General features: G+C 37.7%; 1 protein-coding gene across 3 annotated transcripts in view; it reads right to left on the bottom strand.

Moving 5' to 3' along the window:
- Vav3 (vav guanine nucleotide exchange factor 3) overlaps positions 1-20,963 on the bottom strand; it is a 321,021-nt gene that overhangs the window by 84,559 nt on the left and 215,499 nt on the right. For all 3 annotated transcript variants that reach the window (XM_076933154.1, XM_034500278.2, XM_034500279.2), the window contains exons 18-19: positions 14,174-14,199; positions 9,593-9,638 (exon numbers count right to left, since the gene is read on the bottom strand). In XM_076933154.1, the coding sequence (XP_076789269.1) occupies positions 9,593-9,638; positions 14,174-14,199 (72 nt within the window). The remainder of the gene's footprint in view (positions 1-9,592; positions 9,639-14,173; positions 14,200-20,963) is intronic.

Genomic DNA, 20,963 nt, shown 5'->3' with positions numbered 1-20,963 from the left:
CTTAAGATATATTAAAATATCTAAACATAAAAATAAATAAAATTAAAAAAACTTTAAGAACCTGAAAATTTGAAATCTATATAGAAACAAATATGCTAGAAAATTATCCAAATATTTTTAAAGACTGCTATTTATTTGTGTATTTGAACTTACTGGTACATATTAACTATAGGTGGTAATCAGTGTAAGGTGGCCTAATTTATGACTTTGGACTTTCTGATAGTGTTTAATTAATGCACATTCAATAGAAACCATACTCGGAATTTATACATTTTCCCAGTTTAGACAAATACAAGACAATGCTGTCCTCACATTCAGGGTAGCATCAGTCAGCCAAGGTTCCAGTTGGTTGCAATTCTGAAGATGAACTGATACGCATAGTAAGATACTTGCATGTGTAAGGCCCTGAGTTTGATCCCCAGTATACACAGACAGGTAAACAGACAAATAGACAGACAGACAGACAGACAGACAGAAATATACACACATATACATACAAAGATGAGATAGTACAATGGGTTATAAAACACTGATGTTATAAAACACTGTATGTTAACTGCATTTTGACTTCGTGATATTTTTTAACATACAATAGATTAATTAATTCAGATAAGCTTTGAAAAACTATTTTATTTCTATCAAATAACATATAGCAAGAGAATAGTGTCAATAATCAAAAGCACATGATTTATCTTATGCCAATAATAATGCAGATATGATGCAATATAATATTAAAGACAGTTTTGATAAACACAAATATATTAACACACACATACACACCTCTATCTGAATTTATCTGCACTGACCCAGAAACTCTAACTTCATGACTCCATTCTTAAATAGCAATCATCCATATGGCTACATCTGCTCAAGTCCTTTCATTCTTAGAATAATAAAAACTAGAAGGAATGATATTTAACAATAAATCAAGCTAAAAAATCACTTCACATTTTTGAAGAGCTTCTAAGAATTCAACATTCCCTTCAAATTACGGCTAGAATGATCTTTTTAACCTAGTTAACCATGTTACTTTTCTAGTTACAACTTTTCCAACGCTAAATGGTTTCTTCCAGATATACTGTCTACTCTTAATTTCTTGGTGAAGAATAACAAATATCTTCCCCTGTTTCTTATACACAGCTCTGTCTCTACTGTTCTGTACTTGTTACTCCTTCTGGCCTTGACCAGAGCTGTTCCCTTCAACCTCATTAATCTTCCACCCACCTTTTTTATCAACCATCTACTTGTGTCCTGCATCCCATTTTAGACCACGTTTTCCGATCACCATGTACCCTTCACTGTCTCTTGCATTCACTGACCCAAATCTTGAATACTACCTTTGCTCTGCTACCACTCAGTTTTGTGGAAGCAAAAACACATTTTGTTCATTCTTTAAACTTAACCCAAACCTGTAGACTTGTCAAATGGTTGAACAAATGCATTCAGGAAACAAAGGAATAAAAGTAGAGCAGCAAATCTTAAAATGTCAGACATTTTGAAAACATGTTACTCTACACACACAGACACATACAGACAGACAGACAGGCACACACACACACACACACACACACACACGAAACATGAGGACCATCCAAACAAAGGAGGGGTCACCTGAGTGAGTGGATTATACATGTTTCTTCAGGGAACGTTTTAGTAAATTCCCCTTATTTTTTCCTAAGATTTTCACAATAGGCTTCTACATGCAAACGTTTAGTTTATTAAAGAAGTCAAATTATTTTAAAGCCTACAATCACACCTGTCAGTCATAACTGAACAATGAATATTTATTGCATTTCTGCCACTGCTATTGTTACTCAAAAGATAACACAGTAAATAAGGCAGTTTTCAGAACTACATCATATTTTTAAATTATATATTAAACAGTTAATGCCTTAAAATATCTTCTTGAAAAATTCAACTTCACTCAACTTTAATATGTAGCCTGCCAGAAATCGTCCTCTCTACTTCAAAACTGTTCAGCAGAGTGAGCTCTGCCAGTCAGCCACCCAGTTTGTTTCTGAGCCAGGGTCTACCAGTTGTTTGTTTCAGAGCCTCTAATTAGCTGCCTTATCTTCTGCAAGGGATTCTTCTGGTGCTAAGTTTTAATCGTCCAAACTAATTGAAATACTGTAGCAATTTGAGATTAACATTTTCAAAATTAACAATGCATAAAATAAAATCAGCCATAAATCTGCTTGGTAACAGCAATTACTAACGAACTCTGCAAAACAGACCAGATCTCATTGCTAATTTTCATTGTCCTGTGCAGTTAGGCCTTAGAAATAAGCTTTCCCTGTGCAAAGATAGTAGGATGCAGAGATCATTTAGAGGGATTTTTTAACTCAAATACTAGGAGTATGGTTAGTACTCACTATACAGTACATGATTCTGGGTAATCATCTTAAACTCAAGAAGCCACAGTGCAATGTCACTCTCATGATTGTGTCCTTCAATTGCTAGGCTTCTCTATTGTCTTCTTGCTCTGGTGAAATAAACATCAACATTAAAAAGTTGACACAGCAAAAAATTGGGAGCAGCATCTGGCAATGTGTGGTAGGTATAAGGGCCTTTAGTCCCATCGTCTAAAGGGAATGGAATACTTCTTCTAGACACCTGAGTTTTAAAGTGAACCCTTCCCCAGCTGACCCTTCAGGCAGCATCTAGCATCTCCTTACAGGCTTGCTAACTGAGACTTTGTGAGCAAACCTGAAATAGAGAATACAGATAAATCATGCTCAGGTGTCAGAATCATAGCCTAGAAGTTGTTTCTTAGGACAACTAGTAATGCACCAGTATGGAACCAGTCCAGGGGTATGTATGCACCAGTGATCGTCATCACTTACAAATTACTATCTGCTAATGTTGGGGTAAAGTGCTTCACCTGTTAATCCATTTACCTTCATTGTGACACAAGAAAACAGTTGCTACTTATCCCCATGCCAGAGGCGATAAACAGATGTAAACTCTTCTAAGGTTATAGATCCATGATGACCATTGCCAATGCAGAGCCCACAGTATAAACTGCAGTCTCTGAAAAATCTGATGTAAGTGAAAATGGAGGGAATATTGGAGTGGAAAGGCTTGAATGAGGGAGGGTAGGCCAAGGTACAGGAGAATGCATGGTGAGAAATAAATAACAGTAAAGGCCTTTTGGAAAAAGTCATATGGAAATCGACTACTGTGGGATCTCTCTCTCTTTCTGTTTCTACCTCTGTCTCTTTCTCATACACACACACACACACATGTATTGATTAATAGAAATAAACTTGCAATCAGCCCTTCCCTTCCCTTTATTTCTTTTCTGTCACAGCTGAAGGCTATGACCAACTATAATACATCCATGTCTTTGTTTTCCTTCCTGACTCTTCCAGCATCTAAGGCCCCTTCTTCCCATTTGTCCCCACAAAACATGATCCCTTAGGATCTTGTTCACTGTCTTCTAATGAAATAAACCCAATCTGTACTAACGTTGAGTAGGTAACAGTGGAACAAAGAACTACTGCCTTCTAAGAGGCCAGCATCTGTGTTCATAGGAGAATGCCAGCTTGATGTTTCAGGTACAAGAACACAGTTAGAAGACCGTCAGCTATGAGACAGAAACACTGCTTCTCTCTTGGCGCTGAAAACTAAAGCTACCATTTGGAGTCAGCCTTTGTTGGTCTCCTCAGCCTCCTATTTTAGGTCATGTGCCTCCTGGTGTACTTTAGAAGGACCTACAAGCAGTAAAAGAAGAGTGTGGAAGACATGGGAAGGCCTGCCAAGGGTGAGATGTCGGAAAATTGTTGTTTTCTCCTCCTTCTTTTTCCTTTTCAATTCTGTACATATAAAATTGAGAGAAAGGAAAAAAAGAAAGGAAAGAAAAATTCTCTGCAGATTGAGTCAGCCCTTTCTCCATTCTTCCATTATGGAAGTGGGACAAGAAACTAGGCTGTCCATTCACAGAAAGCCCTGACTACAGCCACGGCTGCAGAGAAGAAGACAAATGTAAGAATCTAATGTAAGTGTTTCTCCTCATTCAAATTGAAAATCACTTTGATGATGCTGAAAAACAACTAAATACTAATAAGCTCTCTTGACCAAAATTTTACAAACTATACTCCCATGTTCCAGTTAATATGATAACCCTATTTGTAAAAAGAACTGTGGTAATATTATAATCATAAACTAATTTATCCATGGTTTCTCTCCTAGGATCAGTTAGATATTACAGCAAATACTGTTACTGGACAGTAATATGTTTTGATCCAATTGGTCTCTTTCATTTAACAGTTGGGATCTCAGTTCTAGAATGAGATTATCTGGCTCTCAGAAGTGGTTGGCCTATAACAAATTGCTGAAGTTTCTATTTTTATCTAGTATTTCATGGCACATAGTTTGTCTTCTTATAGGGAACAGTAGTTAACTATCATGGCTACAGATACAGAGAAGGAGACATAGGCCATATCTCATCTTCCAAGTAAAGAATATTTTATCAGTGATAAATGTTCAAAGTAGCTCAATGCATTTATAAATTCCTTTTTTGAAATGCTTTTCTAAACATTTAATAAATGCATTCTTTATTGTGTAAAGATAATATTATCAATAAGATTATGCTAAAAGTTCATAAGTGATCCATAAAAAGGTTCTGTATATTATATAACACAAATATTTCATCTCAGTAGTCACATTACTGATGTCGCTTGCCATCTAAAAGGACCACCTCCACAGATGCACATCTGTAACTATTCACCTCCTCTTTGTTCTCGTTCTAAAGGTGCCTGTGCAGTACGAAAGAAAGACTGGCTTGGCAAGGCATGTACGGACCTGCCAGAAAGCGGGAGTGGTCCTTTGTGAACTCAGAATGAGCCTTGAAAAGGAGAAATAAATTCTCAAACCAAAAGAGATGTGAGCCAGGTGCTGTGATGTTCATTTCAGAAATCTGTTATCCTGGCAAAGGGAATTAGAAAGGTAGCCCTGAAAATAACTACAAGGGGATCAACTGCCTCAGTGCAGAACTAGTCTTATTGTTCATAGTTTAATAGAAGCTTGGAGGAAAATCAGCAATTTTAAAATCCAGAGCACACTCTCCAGCTTCGTTCACAGCTTGGATTTCTCATTCCTCTGCAATGAATCTTAATCACCGGGTTCTCCTTGCCCCATTTCTTTTTTTCAAGTTTATTTCTCTCAATGTGAAATATCTTTCTACGTTTACAATTATGCTCCTACCATTTCAGTTAGGATTTATATTTGATGAAAAATTAGTTTCGGAGGTGACAGAAAAGATAGACATGGGAATGACTGATTAATATGGAAATATGACGATCTATGGAAACTGTTTCTTATTGATTGCAGACAAAGGCTCATTTACAAAAACCGTCAAGGTGCATTGGTTTCCCTAATTTATAAGAAAAGGATCATTTTTAAAATGAGCCTTTAGAGTCACAGTTTAAAAATAGTGGGTTGGTATGTTTTTGTTTTTTTTTGTTTTTTTTTTTTGTTTTTTTTCTCATCACTGTTTTCTTCTTGGAAACTGAAATATAAAATTTCTCTCCTGAATAAGTTGTTCTGTTTAAAATCAAATCTAGAGGAAGTCAGCAATTCTATTTAGACTTGGAATGCAACCCTTTGAAATTAAAGCAGCGAAGAGAACCATATTAAACTTCAATTCAGTACCATAAGCCAGCATAGCAAAATGTTTATTTACATAAATGAAAACATTATACACATAAATTAGTTTAAAAGTAATCCAAGCCACAGTTTCTTATTTTTCTAATTCATTTAGCTTATTTGCATGTATTATGTAATTAAAAAATGTTTTCCTGTGTTTGTAAGGCTATTTTCTAAGATACTATGCTATACCATATTCCAAAGTATCTATATGTAGAATAGTACACAATGTTAAATCTTTACAACTAATGTATATACATATGCATTTATGCAACCGAAACCTGGTGCTTTTATCTATCTCTTTCTACCAAGAATACAAATATTGTGGAGAAGGAACACATTGTTTTTTAATTAGCAACATGGCTGTATTTAGTGTCACATAAGATATGAAGTTGATGATGACAGATTACTTTAATCCTTTCTTCTCATAAGGACAGGAAGGGCATGAATATCAGCACTTCTCATCTTGAAGAGAAAGAGATCATCACTGAAGATGAATCTGGTAAGATGTGGTTGAGACAACTCCTAAGGGTAAGAACTTAGCCTTTCTGAACCACATGTATCTTTCCTATGATCACAAAGGTTACAATGAACATACAGCCTTTGCTTTCTAAAAGGATCCATGCACTTGGACATTATCTGTTCACTTACTATGCAAGGTTATCACAGTACACATAAGCAGCTTAAGCTCATAGGAGAGAGCTACCAAAGCATTTCCCATCCACTCTATCTAATCTTTAAACAGCACGACAAAGAATAACAACCGGATTTTTTTTTAAGCTCATGACTATGGACTCACATACAAGAAGTTATGAGTTCCACAAATATATATAAAAGTCTAGAAATGTGAACTTGGTATAAAGACCACATACTCTGACACACAGATATACTGCATGCAATCAGAGATCAATCTTAAATCTCCAATACTTAGATAGGAAGAATTTTTTTAATCCTAAGTATTAAAATTTAATTGGTAACTTTGACCTTGAGTGCCACTTGAGGTGGAAAATATTACTGCAGTGCTTGGGTTTGCTTGAGATTTATGATCTCATGTTCTTGAAAAAGACCCAGCACCTCCGTGTTCCTGAAATAATTGATCTGTCTGTTACAGTGTTGTTTTCCTGATACTAACATCTGTCTCAGGAAGAGAGGTACAAACTGATAAAAGCACCCTGCTATATTTAAGTGGTTCAAAAAAGCTACCAGAATTTGCATCTGACACACATTACATTTATAAAGGCACTCAGGATTAAGAAAAAAATTCTTAGCCTAGTACAGAACAAGGAAAAGCAGTAAAACTATTATTAACATGGTATAGAAAGATTCGGTATAACTTACAACTAGTAGAATGTCGTCAGTGCGCAGACAAGCCACAGCTCAAACATGTAGCCCTCATCTTTCTTGGATTGTGTTAGAAATTCACAATCATATTGTCTTTAGTGAAATCACAAACTCTAACAATTCAAACCAAAACAAATCACTCTCAATTATCTCTCTTGGTTGTATCTTTTAGTGAAGATAATTCAAAGATTGTAAAAGTTGCTTAGCAATCAGGAAATAAAGGAAATATAAATATTAATATGATCGTGCAAGTTTCTTGTTTAATTGTTTCAAGCCAGGATTTTCATCATGGTGCTCCAAATGTCTTAGTACTCACAATGTAGACCAGGCTGGCTTTAAACTCACAACTGCTTCTGCCTCCCAAGTTAAAGGAATTCACCACCATGCATGGCTGCAACTTCTTGATTCAATATAAATTTAATAGGAAATTGCATCTTTTTTTCAAAGATTTAACTTGCAAATACTGATTCTCCACATGACAAAATGTCCAATATTTTTTCTACTTGCTGTAGAAAAAAATTGATCAATATAATTATTGATACAAATGAGTGTTTATTTCTTACTAAGTAAGCACTTTGTATATACTACCTCCCATCATGCCCACAACACCTGTGAGTTAGGTATTCTTATGAGTCTTCTTTCATAAGTATGAAAGCCACAACACAATAGAGGAAGCAGACTAAAAAGGGTGAGGCAGCAGGCAAAGAACCTAGTCCAGACTAAAGTGTGAACAACACGTTTTGGAGCCATGCTCCCTAACACTAGATCATGACATGGTTCATTGCTACAGCATCAGGTAGAGTTCAAAACATAAGACAATAGTAGGACACAGGTAACAAAAACCCAGAAAAGGAAAAATGGGCAAGGGGGTTCCAAACAGGAAGGGGAGAGGAAGGTCAATACAGAAAGAGGGAGATGTGATAAATATAGCCAAGGTTGCTCACAAAGACAATTGTCAAACAAGGGTTCATCCTGAGCAAAGATGCACAGAAGGTCAGCAGCAGGAGGAGGCAGAGATACAAAAGCAATCAAGCTTGGCACACAGCTCAGGCCTAAGTCCAGGAGTGGCTAAAGGAAGAGGGATATGTGTAACCTCTCTACAGCTGTTACCACAAGAGCATCACCCATTTGTTTCTTCAGAGAAACATGATGAATGGAAAATGTACCCACATGCAAATATGAAAACTACAGGAAAGCATCCTATGATGTACAGACCCACTTTCTGAACACTTGTAAACTGATTCTTCATGCAGGACTTTATCTGTTTTGTTACTGATCTACTTGCCCATATTTATAATCTGAAAATTCACTATATTTCCCTTTAAATAATCTAAAGGACTGCAGAAAACTGGCTGTGGAGTAAACTATAAAGAGTTAAATGTGCATTTTTTGACTCTCTAAGTAAATGTTTTTCTCTGCAGGGAAATAGACCAAATAAAAATGCCAAGAAGAGAAAAGAAAATTTAAACACTTCTAAAAGCCAGATTATTTTCTGGAATAGAAATACAATTCACACAAAACAATAAAGAAACATCACTTACACAATCAACGCACTCCTATTAAATACGACGAATGAGTTTTCTTCTAAATGTCATCATATAGACCCCTTGCAAAGGATCTTGGCTTGGGAAAGTCAGAACTATTAGAAAGTAAAACAGAACCCCACTCTTTTTGTTTTTAATTGCATTAATTTTGTTCTGTGGTTAAATGAGTTAAAACAGATCTTGGGATATAAGTGAGTCAATTTCTAGCCAGAGGCAACAGGGTTTCCATAATCTCTGTCATCTGAAACCGGTAAGGCCAGCCTGGGTGTGGTTTCAGTTAAAGGAAGTATGCTTTGGAAAAGCAACTTTACAGTTGGAGGAACAGTGCTGTGGTTGAGAATTCGAATCTAAACAGTAATCCAGATCCAGCAGGCTACCCTGCTCAGTACACTCGATGGACTAACAAATCCACGTATTTAAATGCTATATCTAGGAATCCCTTTACACCTCCAAGAACAGGATCATGCACAGAACAGAATGTTCAGTGACTAAACTGTGGAAGGCATTTCTTAATCGGTGAAACAGTAATTATACTAAGTTAATAGGCAAACTTCACAATGGTAGGAAAAGACGGGTTTTGTTTGTTTTATTTGTTTTGTTGTGTTTTGTTTTGGCGGCTGATTCACTGGTCTTCAGAGGACACTTGTTCAGAGACCTGGCAACCACTGTGCTGATGTCAAGTCACATAAATAGAGAATAAGAAACTTCCCAAGGGGGGAGGGTAGCAGTTGCATGCTCTCCCCTGTTCTCCTCTAAGAACAGTGGTGGTAGTGAGCTGGTTGTTTTTCTTACCTGATTTAGGAGAGAACTATGGAGGGTGCTAGGTATGTTAGCATTAGGCAGGCACCCTGAGGCTCTGTTCAGTAAGCAAATAACCAGCTCAACCACTGAAGGCAGAAAGCACATGATTTGCACTTTAGACCTTCACCTCCTGGTCACAAGATATAGACCAAACTGTGGGAACAAAGGCCAGCAGTTGCAGCTGACTTTCCATGGCAATTGCTATATACTTTCATAATCACTTAACTGCAGTTATCATAGATATATAATGAGAAACAGACCTGGATCCACCTGTCTGGAAGCTCTCCGAAGTCCATTGGTCCGTTTCTGTGAGGAAAACAAAGCAAGATAAAGACACGTTGGTGATATGGTATAGGATCATTGTAGCAGGGAGACTCTGGCAATCAATGTTGCCTTAGTTCCAATTAGAAACATGGCTAAACTGTGAACGAAATGTGGTTTGAATGTTTCTACTTATAATTTAATATAATTCCTCTGATAAGTTTCTGTTAGACTATCATTATATTTTGTAATTATATTAAAAATGAACTGAAATATTTTTGTTTGTCATACTATGTGTCATAACCTAATAATTCTTAAAGTCATAGGATTATAGGATATAGGAAAGCCAACCCCATTCATGATTAGAAAACATTTACAGCCAAGAAATATGAATAACAGCCGTAAGCAGATATGTAAAAAATTCTAACTCAAGTATTTCTGGGCCATGACAGACCCAAAAAGGCATACAATCTCAAACCAAAGACCCAAAGCTCTGGCTCCAGAAAACACTTAAGTGATAATGTGTTTAGTTTAAAAAATACATACAGTTCATGAAGCAAAAAAAAATTAATTATTATTAGAAGGGAATTACCCACCGACCCTCAAAATCCTGCCCAGCACACACACACACACACACAAAAAAAAAAAAAAAAAAAAAAAAAAAAAAAAAAACACGAAAAAAAAAGAGAGAGATTTTAGAGATTTTAAATCTGAATGGTTACCATTTGGTTTCACAAGCATTGAATTCTTTGTTACTTAATTACTACAGTAATCTCAGAACTAATGAAAGATTTATTTATTTATTTTTGTTATGGAAGTAGATGTGAAGTTGTGTGTAGAAGCACTGAATCATCGAACTTTCCATGAGAAGAACTTTCTTTTAATGTGTGTTGCAATTTGCCACTGTGTGTATAGGGACATGGTTTTGTCAGAGGATTCCCCAATTTGAGAAGTACACATTAGCTGTGGATTTTTCTCAGGGTGGCTTCTCAAGTTGGTTTCATTCATAAGTTAAATCACTGAAATAGTAAAACAGGGGTTTTAATATTCTCAAGGTGCTCAAAGCCATGTCCTGAAGATGCTAGGATTCTTATGTAAAGCAAAATACAGAAACTTTAAACATGGAATTTTTATTTTCACCTCAACTCCTTTCAAAATGCATTTGTAAAAGACTAATAGGATCATTAAAGTCTGCCAGGATTTCTGTGGAGCAAGCAGGGTATCTACACTAGAAAACCCATTAGAAAGAATCACTGTAAGAAAACGTGTTGCCCTGGGCTACTTGATGGCCAAGACATAAACAGTTGAAAGGCATGATGGTTACAGATCCTCCTCTGGAAATATGAAAGAAAACTGCTGCCAAAACAAGCTCTTTCTTACCAAAAAATTTAGTGAACAATTTCGAACTTTCTATAGAAAAGGCACCAAACAACACAACTCATGATACTTTCAACAGAACAATATGGCGCCAGTGTTTGCTTCCCACCAACACCATTGTCTTAACTGACAACAGGAACTGTCTTGCCCTGTTTTACATTGGGCTTAAGATTAAAATAGGCAACGCAATGCAGTTAATGATCCTATAGAAAAGATTATCTTCAAAGTTAAAACATTCTGCTTGTGTTTTCCCACCTTTCAGGGAAAATTATAATAGCAATTACTTCACCAGGACGGTGGTGAGAATTCATTTGTCATAAGCGTTTGGATCATTAAGTGATTCTTTAGTGTTACTATCATTATTAGCTTTGTGGAGTTGTGAAAGTTTAAATTCACACAAAGAATACATTCTGGAAACTATAGCATCTATATTTTGTTGTGGTTTTGACCTAAGGTCTTACTATGCTGCTGAAGCTGATCTCAAATCCACACACGCAAGAGATCCTCTTGCCTCAGCCTCCCCAGGAGCCGAGATTACAGGCATCTGTCACTGCACTCTGCTTGCCTTACTGATTGTTAATTTTATGTTCTTCCTCTTGAAAAGTCACTTAATTCAGCCACCCTAAAACCAGAAACTTTTCTGCAGGAGAGGTAGGCAGTAAAATAGACTATATAGTAAATTAATTCTACACACAAAGGGAAATCCCAACCAAATAAAATGGAGAAACTGTGATTAACTATACTTTTTAAATCTTTAAAAACATTTTTTAACCATAAAATTTATAAAATATGTTAAAATATTTTTGAAATGTAGAATTTAATACCCCTCTTTCACCTGTTTTCCCTTGTGGCTGGAGAGACCTGGTCTATAGGTAGAAGAGGGGAAAGAAAGGGCAGACACAGCAGCCATGCCTGGAAGTCACAGCCATGGGAGTTGGTCTCTGGAGTTTGACTCTTTTGTTCTACCCAAAGGGGTTGAAGAGGCAAACCTAATTTTATAACCATTTGATAATTATTTCTTCCTTCACTGCCTTGTCTTTACTTATTTTTAAAAAAATATGTGTATTGTCTAAAAATCCTGTCTTCTTGCTTCTTTGAGGAAAAAGAACTAATTCTCTCTGTTGATTTTTACCAACAATATAAGGAATAGCTTCCTTTGTTTTATGGAAGTTAGCTTTGGCTTCTCCACAATGGGGACTAGATGTAAAGCGGCTGAGTAGACAGACATGCAGTAATAAACTTGCTTTGGGTAGTTAGGAGGACCTGTGAAAGCCCAGAGTGCATGGGAGGTGACAGCCCAGACACAGCTATGCAAGCCTGTGGGTCCTAGACTATGGGACCTGCCTTGAGAAGGAAGTCAAATGTTTAAAAGAAAAACTCCCAGTCAAACAATCATAGCAAAAGAGGAAAAATCAAAGCCAGTGTAGGAGACATAAAAAGTTTTCAAGAAAGAAAACAAAATAAAAACCATATTCTCAATATTCCTTGCTATACTTTTTCCTAAAATGAAGCCGTTTCCAAGTGAACTGGCTAGCCTCAGAGCACATTATCATCTGCTACCCAGGCAAAGTGGAGGCTATTAGTAAAGTTAAACATTAAATGAAAATTGCACTTATTACATTCAAAAGTTAAGAAAATCACTACAACACCAACGCTACATTTTTAAATTTTCAATGTGAAAATTAATTTATTTTTATTAATAGGCTCACATGTAATTTTAAGGGTATAAATGTGTCTGAGAGAATTATTGAATATCATGTGAGAATGATTAACTACTTCTTATTAGCACATTTTCCTTCTGCAAATACACCCACTTCATATTACTTCCTTGAAATAAAATGAAATCATTTTCTTAGGGGAAAAAATAATACACATGTCTAATAGGGTAAATGTGAAGTAACTTTGAGTTGAAGCCCAGGACTAAGAGCAACATGTTTAGCAAGGTCATACCCTGTAAGAATTTTGACAGCTCTGATATAAACATGTCCCTCCCTGTCCAAGAAGCATAACAGAATTTTGGGGGGAAACTGGAGTTAGCCTGAAAAAACATCATTATGTTCTAATTTTTATTCAGGAAATATTGCTACCTTATAATATATTCCTGGTCTAAGCTCTGTGTCCTGACACTCACTTAAGTAGACACTCTGAACAGCTGCATCTAGCACAAGGTTCCTCCTACCATACCCTCGATACCTTGTCTGCAGAAGTTACACACATACAATAGAGAGGCAAGACCCTCTGAAGGCATTTCTCCATGGCTTCCATATTTTGACTAACTATATAAATTCTAACTGATAAAAAAAAATGCTAATAATACAGGGGCATGTTGGCCTGGCATTGTTTGATTTTACTGTTTGTTTGGGTTTGGCTTTTTTATTTTGGTTTTGGTTTTGTTTGTTGGCACTAAATCTGGAGGCATTTTCAAGGACAAATAGTAGGAATTTAGTAAACAGACTGCCATTCTTTCACTCTAGAATTCTCAGATGACCTTAATTTATCTTTATTCATTTTATATACATTTTACATTTAATTTCATCTGCTTTTTAAATCTTTTGTTATTGTATTTTTCAGAGTTGGGTAAAACTTCTGTAACTTTTGACTGACATTCAAAATAATGGTGTTTTGAGGCCAGTCATTTTATACTCCTTTCTATGTTTTGAAGTAGCTTTATTCTGAGAGATATACTTATGAAGCACATATTTTTAATCTGTTGGGAGTTAGGCTATGTTAAACTAAGAGGAAACGCTATCAGAGCTTCATTTGATCAATGCGACTCAGTACTGACCAAGTTTGTGCTGAAAGAGGAAACTGCTAGAAATCTGAACCCAAATTCTTGGTAAAGCTATGGCAGAACTCTCGCAAGCTGCTATCGGGCAGGGAAACAACAGTTCATGGTGGGTGACATGTCTACCAACTTCCTGAGAGGGGGCCACCCTCCCCAGCACACAGAGTCGCTTCTTTACACAGTATGAGTGAGGGCAAAATAGCCACATTTACTCTCAACCTAAAGGCTTCCAGACAACAACCGTGAAAATTCCCGATTCAGCTCATGTTTTGACAAGCACCTGGTGGCTTCCTCCATTTCGGCTTTACTCAGTTCATCAGGAAAGGCACATTTCGCACCGTAAGAGCTCAGGCCTGTTGAAGTTAGCAAACAGCTTGAAACGCAAAGCTTACATAAAAAGTTTAAATGTCACTCTTACCTCTGGTGGTTTGAATGGCCCTTGTTCTGAAACAAAGGTAAAAATTGGCATCGTCAGTGCAGTCTTTGGTTTGGTTAGCAGCCTTAGCTCGTCCTCTGCAGAGTAGCAAAACACTGCCGCTTTGTTTTCTTAACTGATACCTGTAATATACCTCCAGGGTCCCTCAGGGCTGGGCTCTAATTGTTAAGCAACCGGGTTCTCTTACCTTATTGGCTTGTCAGAAAGGTGACTCATACTCCTAAATGACTTGTGGGTTATGCTTAACTTTTCCAACTGTTTCTTAAGCAAGGTCAATTCAGCCTCATAAAACCCCTTAAAACAAGGACTTACACTAATTTATATGCAAGATTCAATCCTGAGATGCAAGTCTTTCAACACATTTTAAGATCCAAACACACTGTTAGATGATACTGTGCAGACTAGTTCCTGCAACTGCAAACCTAACACAGCACAGCATTCTACATGAGCTTTCCATTACCTGGCAATAATACTTACTTTTTATTTTAGAGAAAGTATACTTCGGTTTACAGATAGAAACTTAAACAAACAAACAAACCACCTCAGTCAAGACTCAGTTCTAACACTCTTTCACCTTACTTCATATATTTATAAACAGGAACTCCAGCTTTTTACTGTAGTTTGGTTCTTAAAACTAATTCACACTTGAGGCCTTCAGGTGAGCAACCTGGTTGGGGGGCCAAAGGGTATCAGAATAAGAGCGCATGCTGCAGATGCACACTGATCGGCAGGCTTTCCCCTTTCCTCCCCCACATCTAGCAGCATCTAAACAAGTTATAACTTCTCCAGACACCGTGAAAACCCCTCGCTGCCGTGAGCCCATGCTTGCACTTTTCCCATCCAAAATAACCTCTAAGAAAGGATCTGAGAAAAAAAAAATGGATGCAACCAAAGGAGACATCAGGTGAGCAAGGGCAGGCCTGGATACAGCTCTGTAGACTGTTTCCTTAAAAGGCTCCATTGGGCCAGAGTTCACAGGGAAAGCTACTACCAGGACACCTGCCCTGCTAGAGCAGGCTGCTTACACAAGACTGCCTGGGGCAAGGAACGGAAGGTCGCTCTGTGAACTTTTGTTCTCTTTTCTTTCTTCTCTTTTCTCTCTTTCTTTCTCTCTCTCTTTTCATTTTAAAGGATAACTCCAGATTAATGGGAATGGAAGCTCCACAAGCAGAAAGTCACCTTCTGGAGAAAATCTAAGTCTGCTTCCCTTTGTCGATTTCAAACCCCAGCACCCAAGCTTCATAGATGACTGACTGCCTCCTATGAAGGCATCTTTGCTAGTTCTGAAACCAGCTTTTACAAAGGAATATTCCTGGACAGAAAGGCTAGCTCATTTCTGTTGCACCCCTGTAGAAACAGGCTTCAGGAGATAGAATACCCAAGACTTAAGAGAGACGGCTGGGAAGGGAGGCTATGAGAGTTATCTTTCAACCCCATTCAGGATGCTGGCTAACTGAACTTAGGGTTTCTGCTGCTTTGTTTTGTTTCTCCCAAAGCCTCCACACTCTGTGTGTGTGTGTGTGTGTGTGTGTGTGTGTGTGTGTGTGTGTGTGTTTGTGTGTGTGTGTGTGTGTGTGTATTCTATGATGGTATGTGTGTATTCTATGATGGTGTGTGTGTATTCTATGATGGGGTGTGTGTGTGTGTGTGTGTATTCTATGATGGTAAGGTAGAATGATACCCATGTAGATAAACTTATCAGTATGTGCTGAAAACAGAGTTTGATAACTGGCATACTCCTTTGTTGCTTCTCCATTTTACATTGTGATGCAGGGTCTCTCACTGAACCTAGACCTTGTCATTTCAGATAGGCACACTGACTAGCCAGCAAGCTCCCAGAATTCACCTGTCTCCATCCTTGCGCTGGGTTACTTTGGTACACCACCACACTTGACTTTTATGTTGGGTTCAGAGCTGTTCTAAACACAGGAACTCATCCTTGCCCAGCAAGCCTTTTCCCCCTCAGAGATATCTCCCTAGCCACTGAACTTGTGTCCTTAGAAGTATACCTGGCATCCTCACTTCACTGGTACACTGAAAAACCTATGTATTCCAGGATGTCCCAAATTACCATCTTCTTCTGCTGGTAAGTCAGATGAACAGCCAAAAATACCAATCATAACCCACAGGCCACAAAGCAGGAAAAGAGGTGAAGTTTGCTTTGGAAGGACACTAAGAAAAGCTCAGGGACTGCCAAGGGATCCCTGGTGTAGCACTTCTCATAGCTTTCAGATTTGGAGTTTATTACTGAACATGTACTTTTTAAATTTTAAATATCCTTTTTTTTTTTAATGAGTCCTTGAATGGGAATGTTTTGATGCCCTTGTGAAGCAGGTCTTTTACAACATTTTTCAAATGTATTATTTGTTGCACAAAACTGAAAAATCGCCCCATGTGCCAATGTTCAGGACACTCAGCTTCATGAGGGCTCTCTGGGTGCTGCTTGGTAAAAGGAAACAGTGGGATTGAGGTTTCTGCCTTACTCTTCAGGAAACCACACCTCTTCCCATATAAGGAAGAGAAGACCCTCCTTCACAAGCTTTTCCCTTTTCACAGTATAGGACTGGCTATAAAGCAATCATTTCTTAGCATAAGTGTTACCAACAACAGAATCCAGGAAGGCATAAGGGCCTGGCATGGCTGGGATCAGACTGATACCAATGAAGGACAAATATGACTAAGCTGACTTTTTTTTAGTGTGCTCTCCCTCATTTCCTCTCCTTGCCATCTTCTGCTTGCTTGCTTCCTTTAGGGTAACATCAAGGAAATCTCTTTTCCACATCACCCTGATTTGAGGCACTAAAAATCACTTTACACAAAGCCTTCCAGTGTAAAGCAGGTGAGAAGGCAGGGGCTCAGAACCGGATAGGTCTCCAGCTACAATGTCATAGGAGTCCTTATATGGTGTTAGCCCTTCCCCTTCACTGTCTATTCCTTGTCCCCAAAGCCACCAGGGGCACAGGCTCTTCACTTCTGTAGACTCAGCAAAGAGTAGCCAGTGCTCTGAACTGTCTACATTAAGTAAAGCACACAAATATACACCCTTAACATCTGAGTTCTTACATCATACCATATTGTAAGTTTCTGTTTTAGAATCTATTCTGTTCAGAAATTCTTAGCCACGGTCCTTTGTTTACACTTTTGAATGTTTGACAGTGACAATAACATTAAACTGGACTGACTCCTTTTTAGACATAATCTTAATTCACATAAGTATTAATTCAACAGCTGATTAACTTACAGTAATGCAATGGTAACATTATTGGAAAATCCAACTACTATACTAGTTCAGATGTATTTCAAAGTAAAAGTTTATTCTTGCTGGAAAAATGGAACAACTACCTTCCCTAAGAAGTGTTCCATGGGAAAGTTGATCTCATTTTGGAGCCTCCAGTTCCACCCTTGACTTTCTCTTGGTATGAATCCAAAGCTACTGTGGCAGGAGCTTGGAATGCTAAAAAACTCTGTGTGCATGGGACAGCAATGACATCTTGGATAATAAGGGCTGGTTATCATCAAGGCTTTGGCTGAATTCTGACCTAGGAAAAAAGGTTGCTGGTTGAAAGACAATGAAAAGTCTCCTTTTTCTATGGCTCTCTCTTCTCTCTCTCTCTCTCTTTTTTCTCTCATCGAAACTTTCCTAGGATAGTAATTCAGTTCTTTAAGTTTCTAAAAGATTTTAATCCTCAACTTGTCCTTACCCCTCAGCCTTCTTCTCAGGCTCCTATTGATCAAGCTATAAAATGTTCTTTCCCTTTCAGGAACTTTCTGGATTGTGACTTACAGGCCCTCAAGGGGTTTAAGCCTTGAATTCTTTCATCATGTCCCAACTGGCTTAAGGTACTCCTGAGAAGCGGTGTAACTAAGGTGCCTGGAGCCGTTGCTGGACTCCATCACTGAAGCCAGCAGAGCTCTATTATTATTTAGATAAAATAATCATTTTCTCTGAAGTTTTAGATTCACATCCCATAATGTGCTTGTTTAAATGCCAAATTCAGTCCTGTCATATTTTTTTCCAGTATAGAAGTGGCTCACAGTTAATATCTTATTACACAATTAGTTCTGTCTTTTATCTGAAGTTCTATTTAAGATCAAACAAGCCAGTGCCCAGTCAGATTGGTTGTTCCAAGAGGGGCCACCTAAAAGCAGTTACTGATGACATTATGGAAGGTAACTAGCCATCATGGCTAACATGCTATTTCTATAAAACACAACATTGAACAAACTTTGAAAGATGGTATATGAATGTTATGCTCATTGTTCTGATCTATAATGGTGTTTTAGAAAAGAACAGAAAGCCACACTCCCTAAATAATACCTGGGGTGGGTGGGAGGGGGGTGATTTCAACTTAAATTTAATAAAAACCAGTTTCCAATTCTTTTTTTTATACAATTATTAATGCATCACTAAGCTGACCCTAACTGTCAAATAAAAGGTAAAATAACTATTCTTGCATGCAAAATTGTCTTGATGAATCAAAAAAGATGACTCATTTATACAAAAGGTTCAAGTGCCCTCACACAGAAGCAAAGTCACCTCTTGGTAATGAAATCAGAGATCAAGGCTCAGTTTGTTCAATTAACATGATAAAAAGGCCTGGTGGTAGAAGACTGAGATACCGTTTTACTCTACAAGTTTCACTGCATCTTAAAATAGGCAATGCTATTTATAAAAAAAAACCCATTTCAGACACACATTTGTACAGGTTCTAGGCAAGAACCTCACAGCTTAAAGCCAGCAGGATACTAAGGCAACTCCATTCCTATCAGAGCCAGCTACAGCAGCAGCAGGAGCAGCAGCAGCAGCAGCAGCAGCAGCTGACCTAGATAAAGGAGCCATTAAACAGATAAGCAAATGGAGATCAGCTTTAGCTAAAGAGTAGAGCGGCCAGGCTTGCGTTCTTACTGAAGGAAAAGATACATTAAACCAAAGTTGTCTGTTCCAGCAATATTTACATCCAATGCTACTCTCTTTCTCTCTTTGTTTAATCTGAAAGATGGGGGGAGGGGGAAGCTATATTGATCGCTGTCAGGACAGGAAGGGGACAAAGGGGGCTTAGTCATATAGTCTTACGTTATGAAAGATCATAAATGAGCCTGAAGTTTGCAGCCTGGGATTAGCCCTTCCCCACCGTGTACTGTGAGAAGGAACCACCACCTTAGAATTGCATCAGCTTTGCAGTAACTTGCTGAGAGTCTCATATAATGGCACTCATACCTATTCATTACTGTCACTGGGAAGTTTGGCAAAGACTTCAGAGCCTTTGTGAGTGGTGATCAGCAAGGCTTCTATGGTGAACAAGGAGGAGACAAGTTGAGTTCAATAAAAGAGGTAGAGTAGAATTTCCTGCCTGGCCTTTATTTATGTCCATGCAAATCCCCAGCCATTAAGATGCAAACTACCCAACCTTCAAATGTGTTTCCAAGTTCCATAGTTTGTCTTATTGGAAAAAAAAAAAATGCATGTTTCTCTCCTACTTCAGATATACTTAAAGTAATAATCTGTCATGCTCACATATTAATTTGAATAGATTGCTTCATTCAAAAAATGCAGTGCATTTTTGCCAAGTAATTATTATTTCCAGGGTGAATGAAGACTCAATAGATTTAAAGGATAATAGAGCATGAAATAGAAAAGGTTTCTAAACCAAGAGAAGACAACGTCTAAACAATAAGGCAGACTTCCACAATCATAGTGAACAAGCTCTTTTAAAGCCTGATGGTTAATATTTAGCTACATATTGTATTGTTGGAACTGTTTACATTGAAATAGTTCTATTACAGGCAAAGTGAGAAGTCAATTTTAAATGTCCCACCCTTGGACTTGGTTCAAGGGGACAGATTCAAAAGATAAGAAACAGATTCCCCACATTTTCCTTCATTTCTACACCAAAGGCTCAACGAGCCTATAAGAGAAAGTAATGGCACAGTGAACAATTCTCACTGTGTAGTTAGCCACAGTCTTCCACTACAATCCAGCTTGCCGTGCAATCAAGCGGAGGCCATGTATGTGATTTGCACTCAAGGCATCGATGAACAATGTCTATTTCCAGGGCATGTATATAAAAGCTTCCCACCCTGTCATGCTTGTAGAAACAGAAGGAACTGAACAGCCATATACTTGGTGAGGGCCCTGCTTTGGAGGACCAATGAATTCCCAGTAAACAGTGTGTGTTTTCTGAATTAAACTTTAAAGCTACTAGAGACTGGGGTTAGGGGTGGGAGTGGGTACCCACTGTCACAGGACAATATAACCTAGGAAAATAAATGAGCCCTACCCTCGAAACTAAAGAATTAAAGTCATATGACCATCGGTGATATTAATATCAAGGTGATATTAATGATTGGCAAGGAAGTAAACAGGAACTAAGAAAAGAAAAGGCTGAGTTTTGGATCTGTAAGGTGAAAGGGGGTAATATTCCATCCCATCGAGAGGTAGCAATAAGAGCTCAAACAAACAAACAAAAATCCCAACAATAAAACCGACTGGATCAGGAAGTAGATTTATATAAAACAAGGTTTTCTTGGTTTTGTTTGTTTGCTTGTTTGTTTTTGGTTTTTTGTTTTGTTTTGTTTTGTTTTTGGCACCAGATGTTCTGTGATCTGTTTGTTGTTGTTGTTTTTTGTTTTGTTATGTTTTTGTGCCTCACATTAACCTGCCTCAGGTGTACTCCCTGTGACTAGGGCATAAGTCTTTCCTTGCATAACTACCCAGAAAGGAATGTAAAAGGTTTACTTAGTTTATTTCATGTTTAAAGAGCAACCCAGTGAG

This window comes from Arvicanthis niloticus, chromosome 4 (assembly GCF_011762505.2).
Source record: "Arvicanthis niloticus isolate mArvNil1 chromosome 4, mArvNil1.pat.X, whole genome shotgun sequence".
In the NCBI taxonomy this organism is placed as follows: domain Eukaryota; kingdom Metazoa; phylum Chordata; class Mammalia; order Rodentia; family Muridae; genus Arvicanthis; species Arvicanthis niloticus.
The sequence above is the reverse complement of the archived record's forward strand: the minus strand, read 5'-3'. Positions and strand labels throughout refer to the sequence as shown.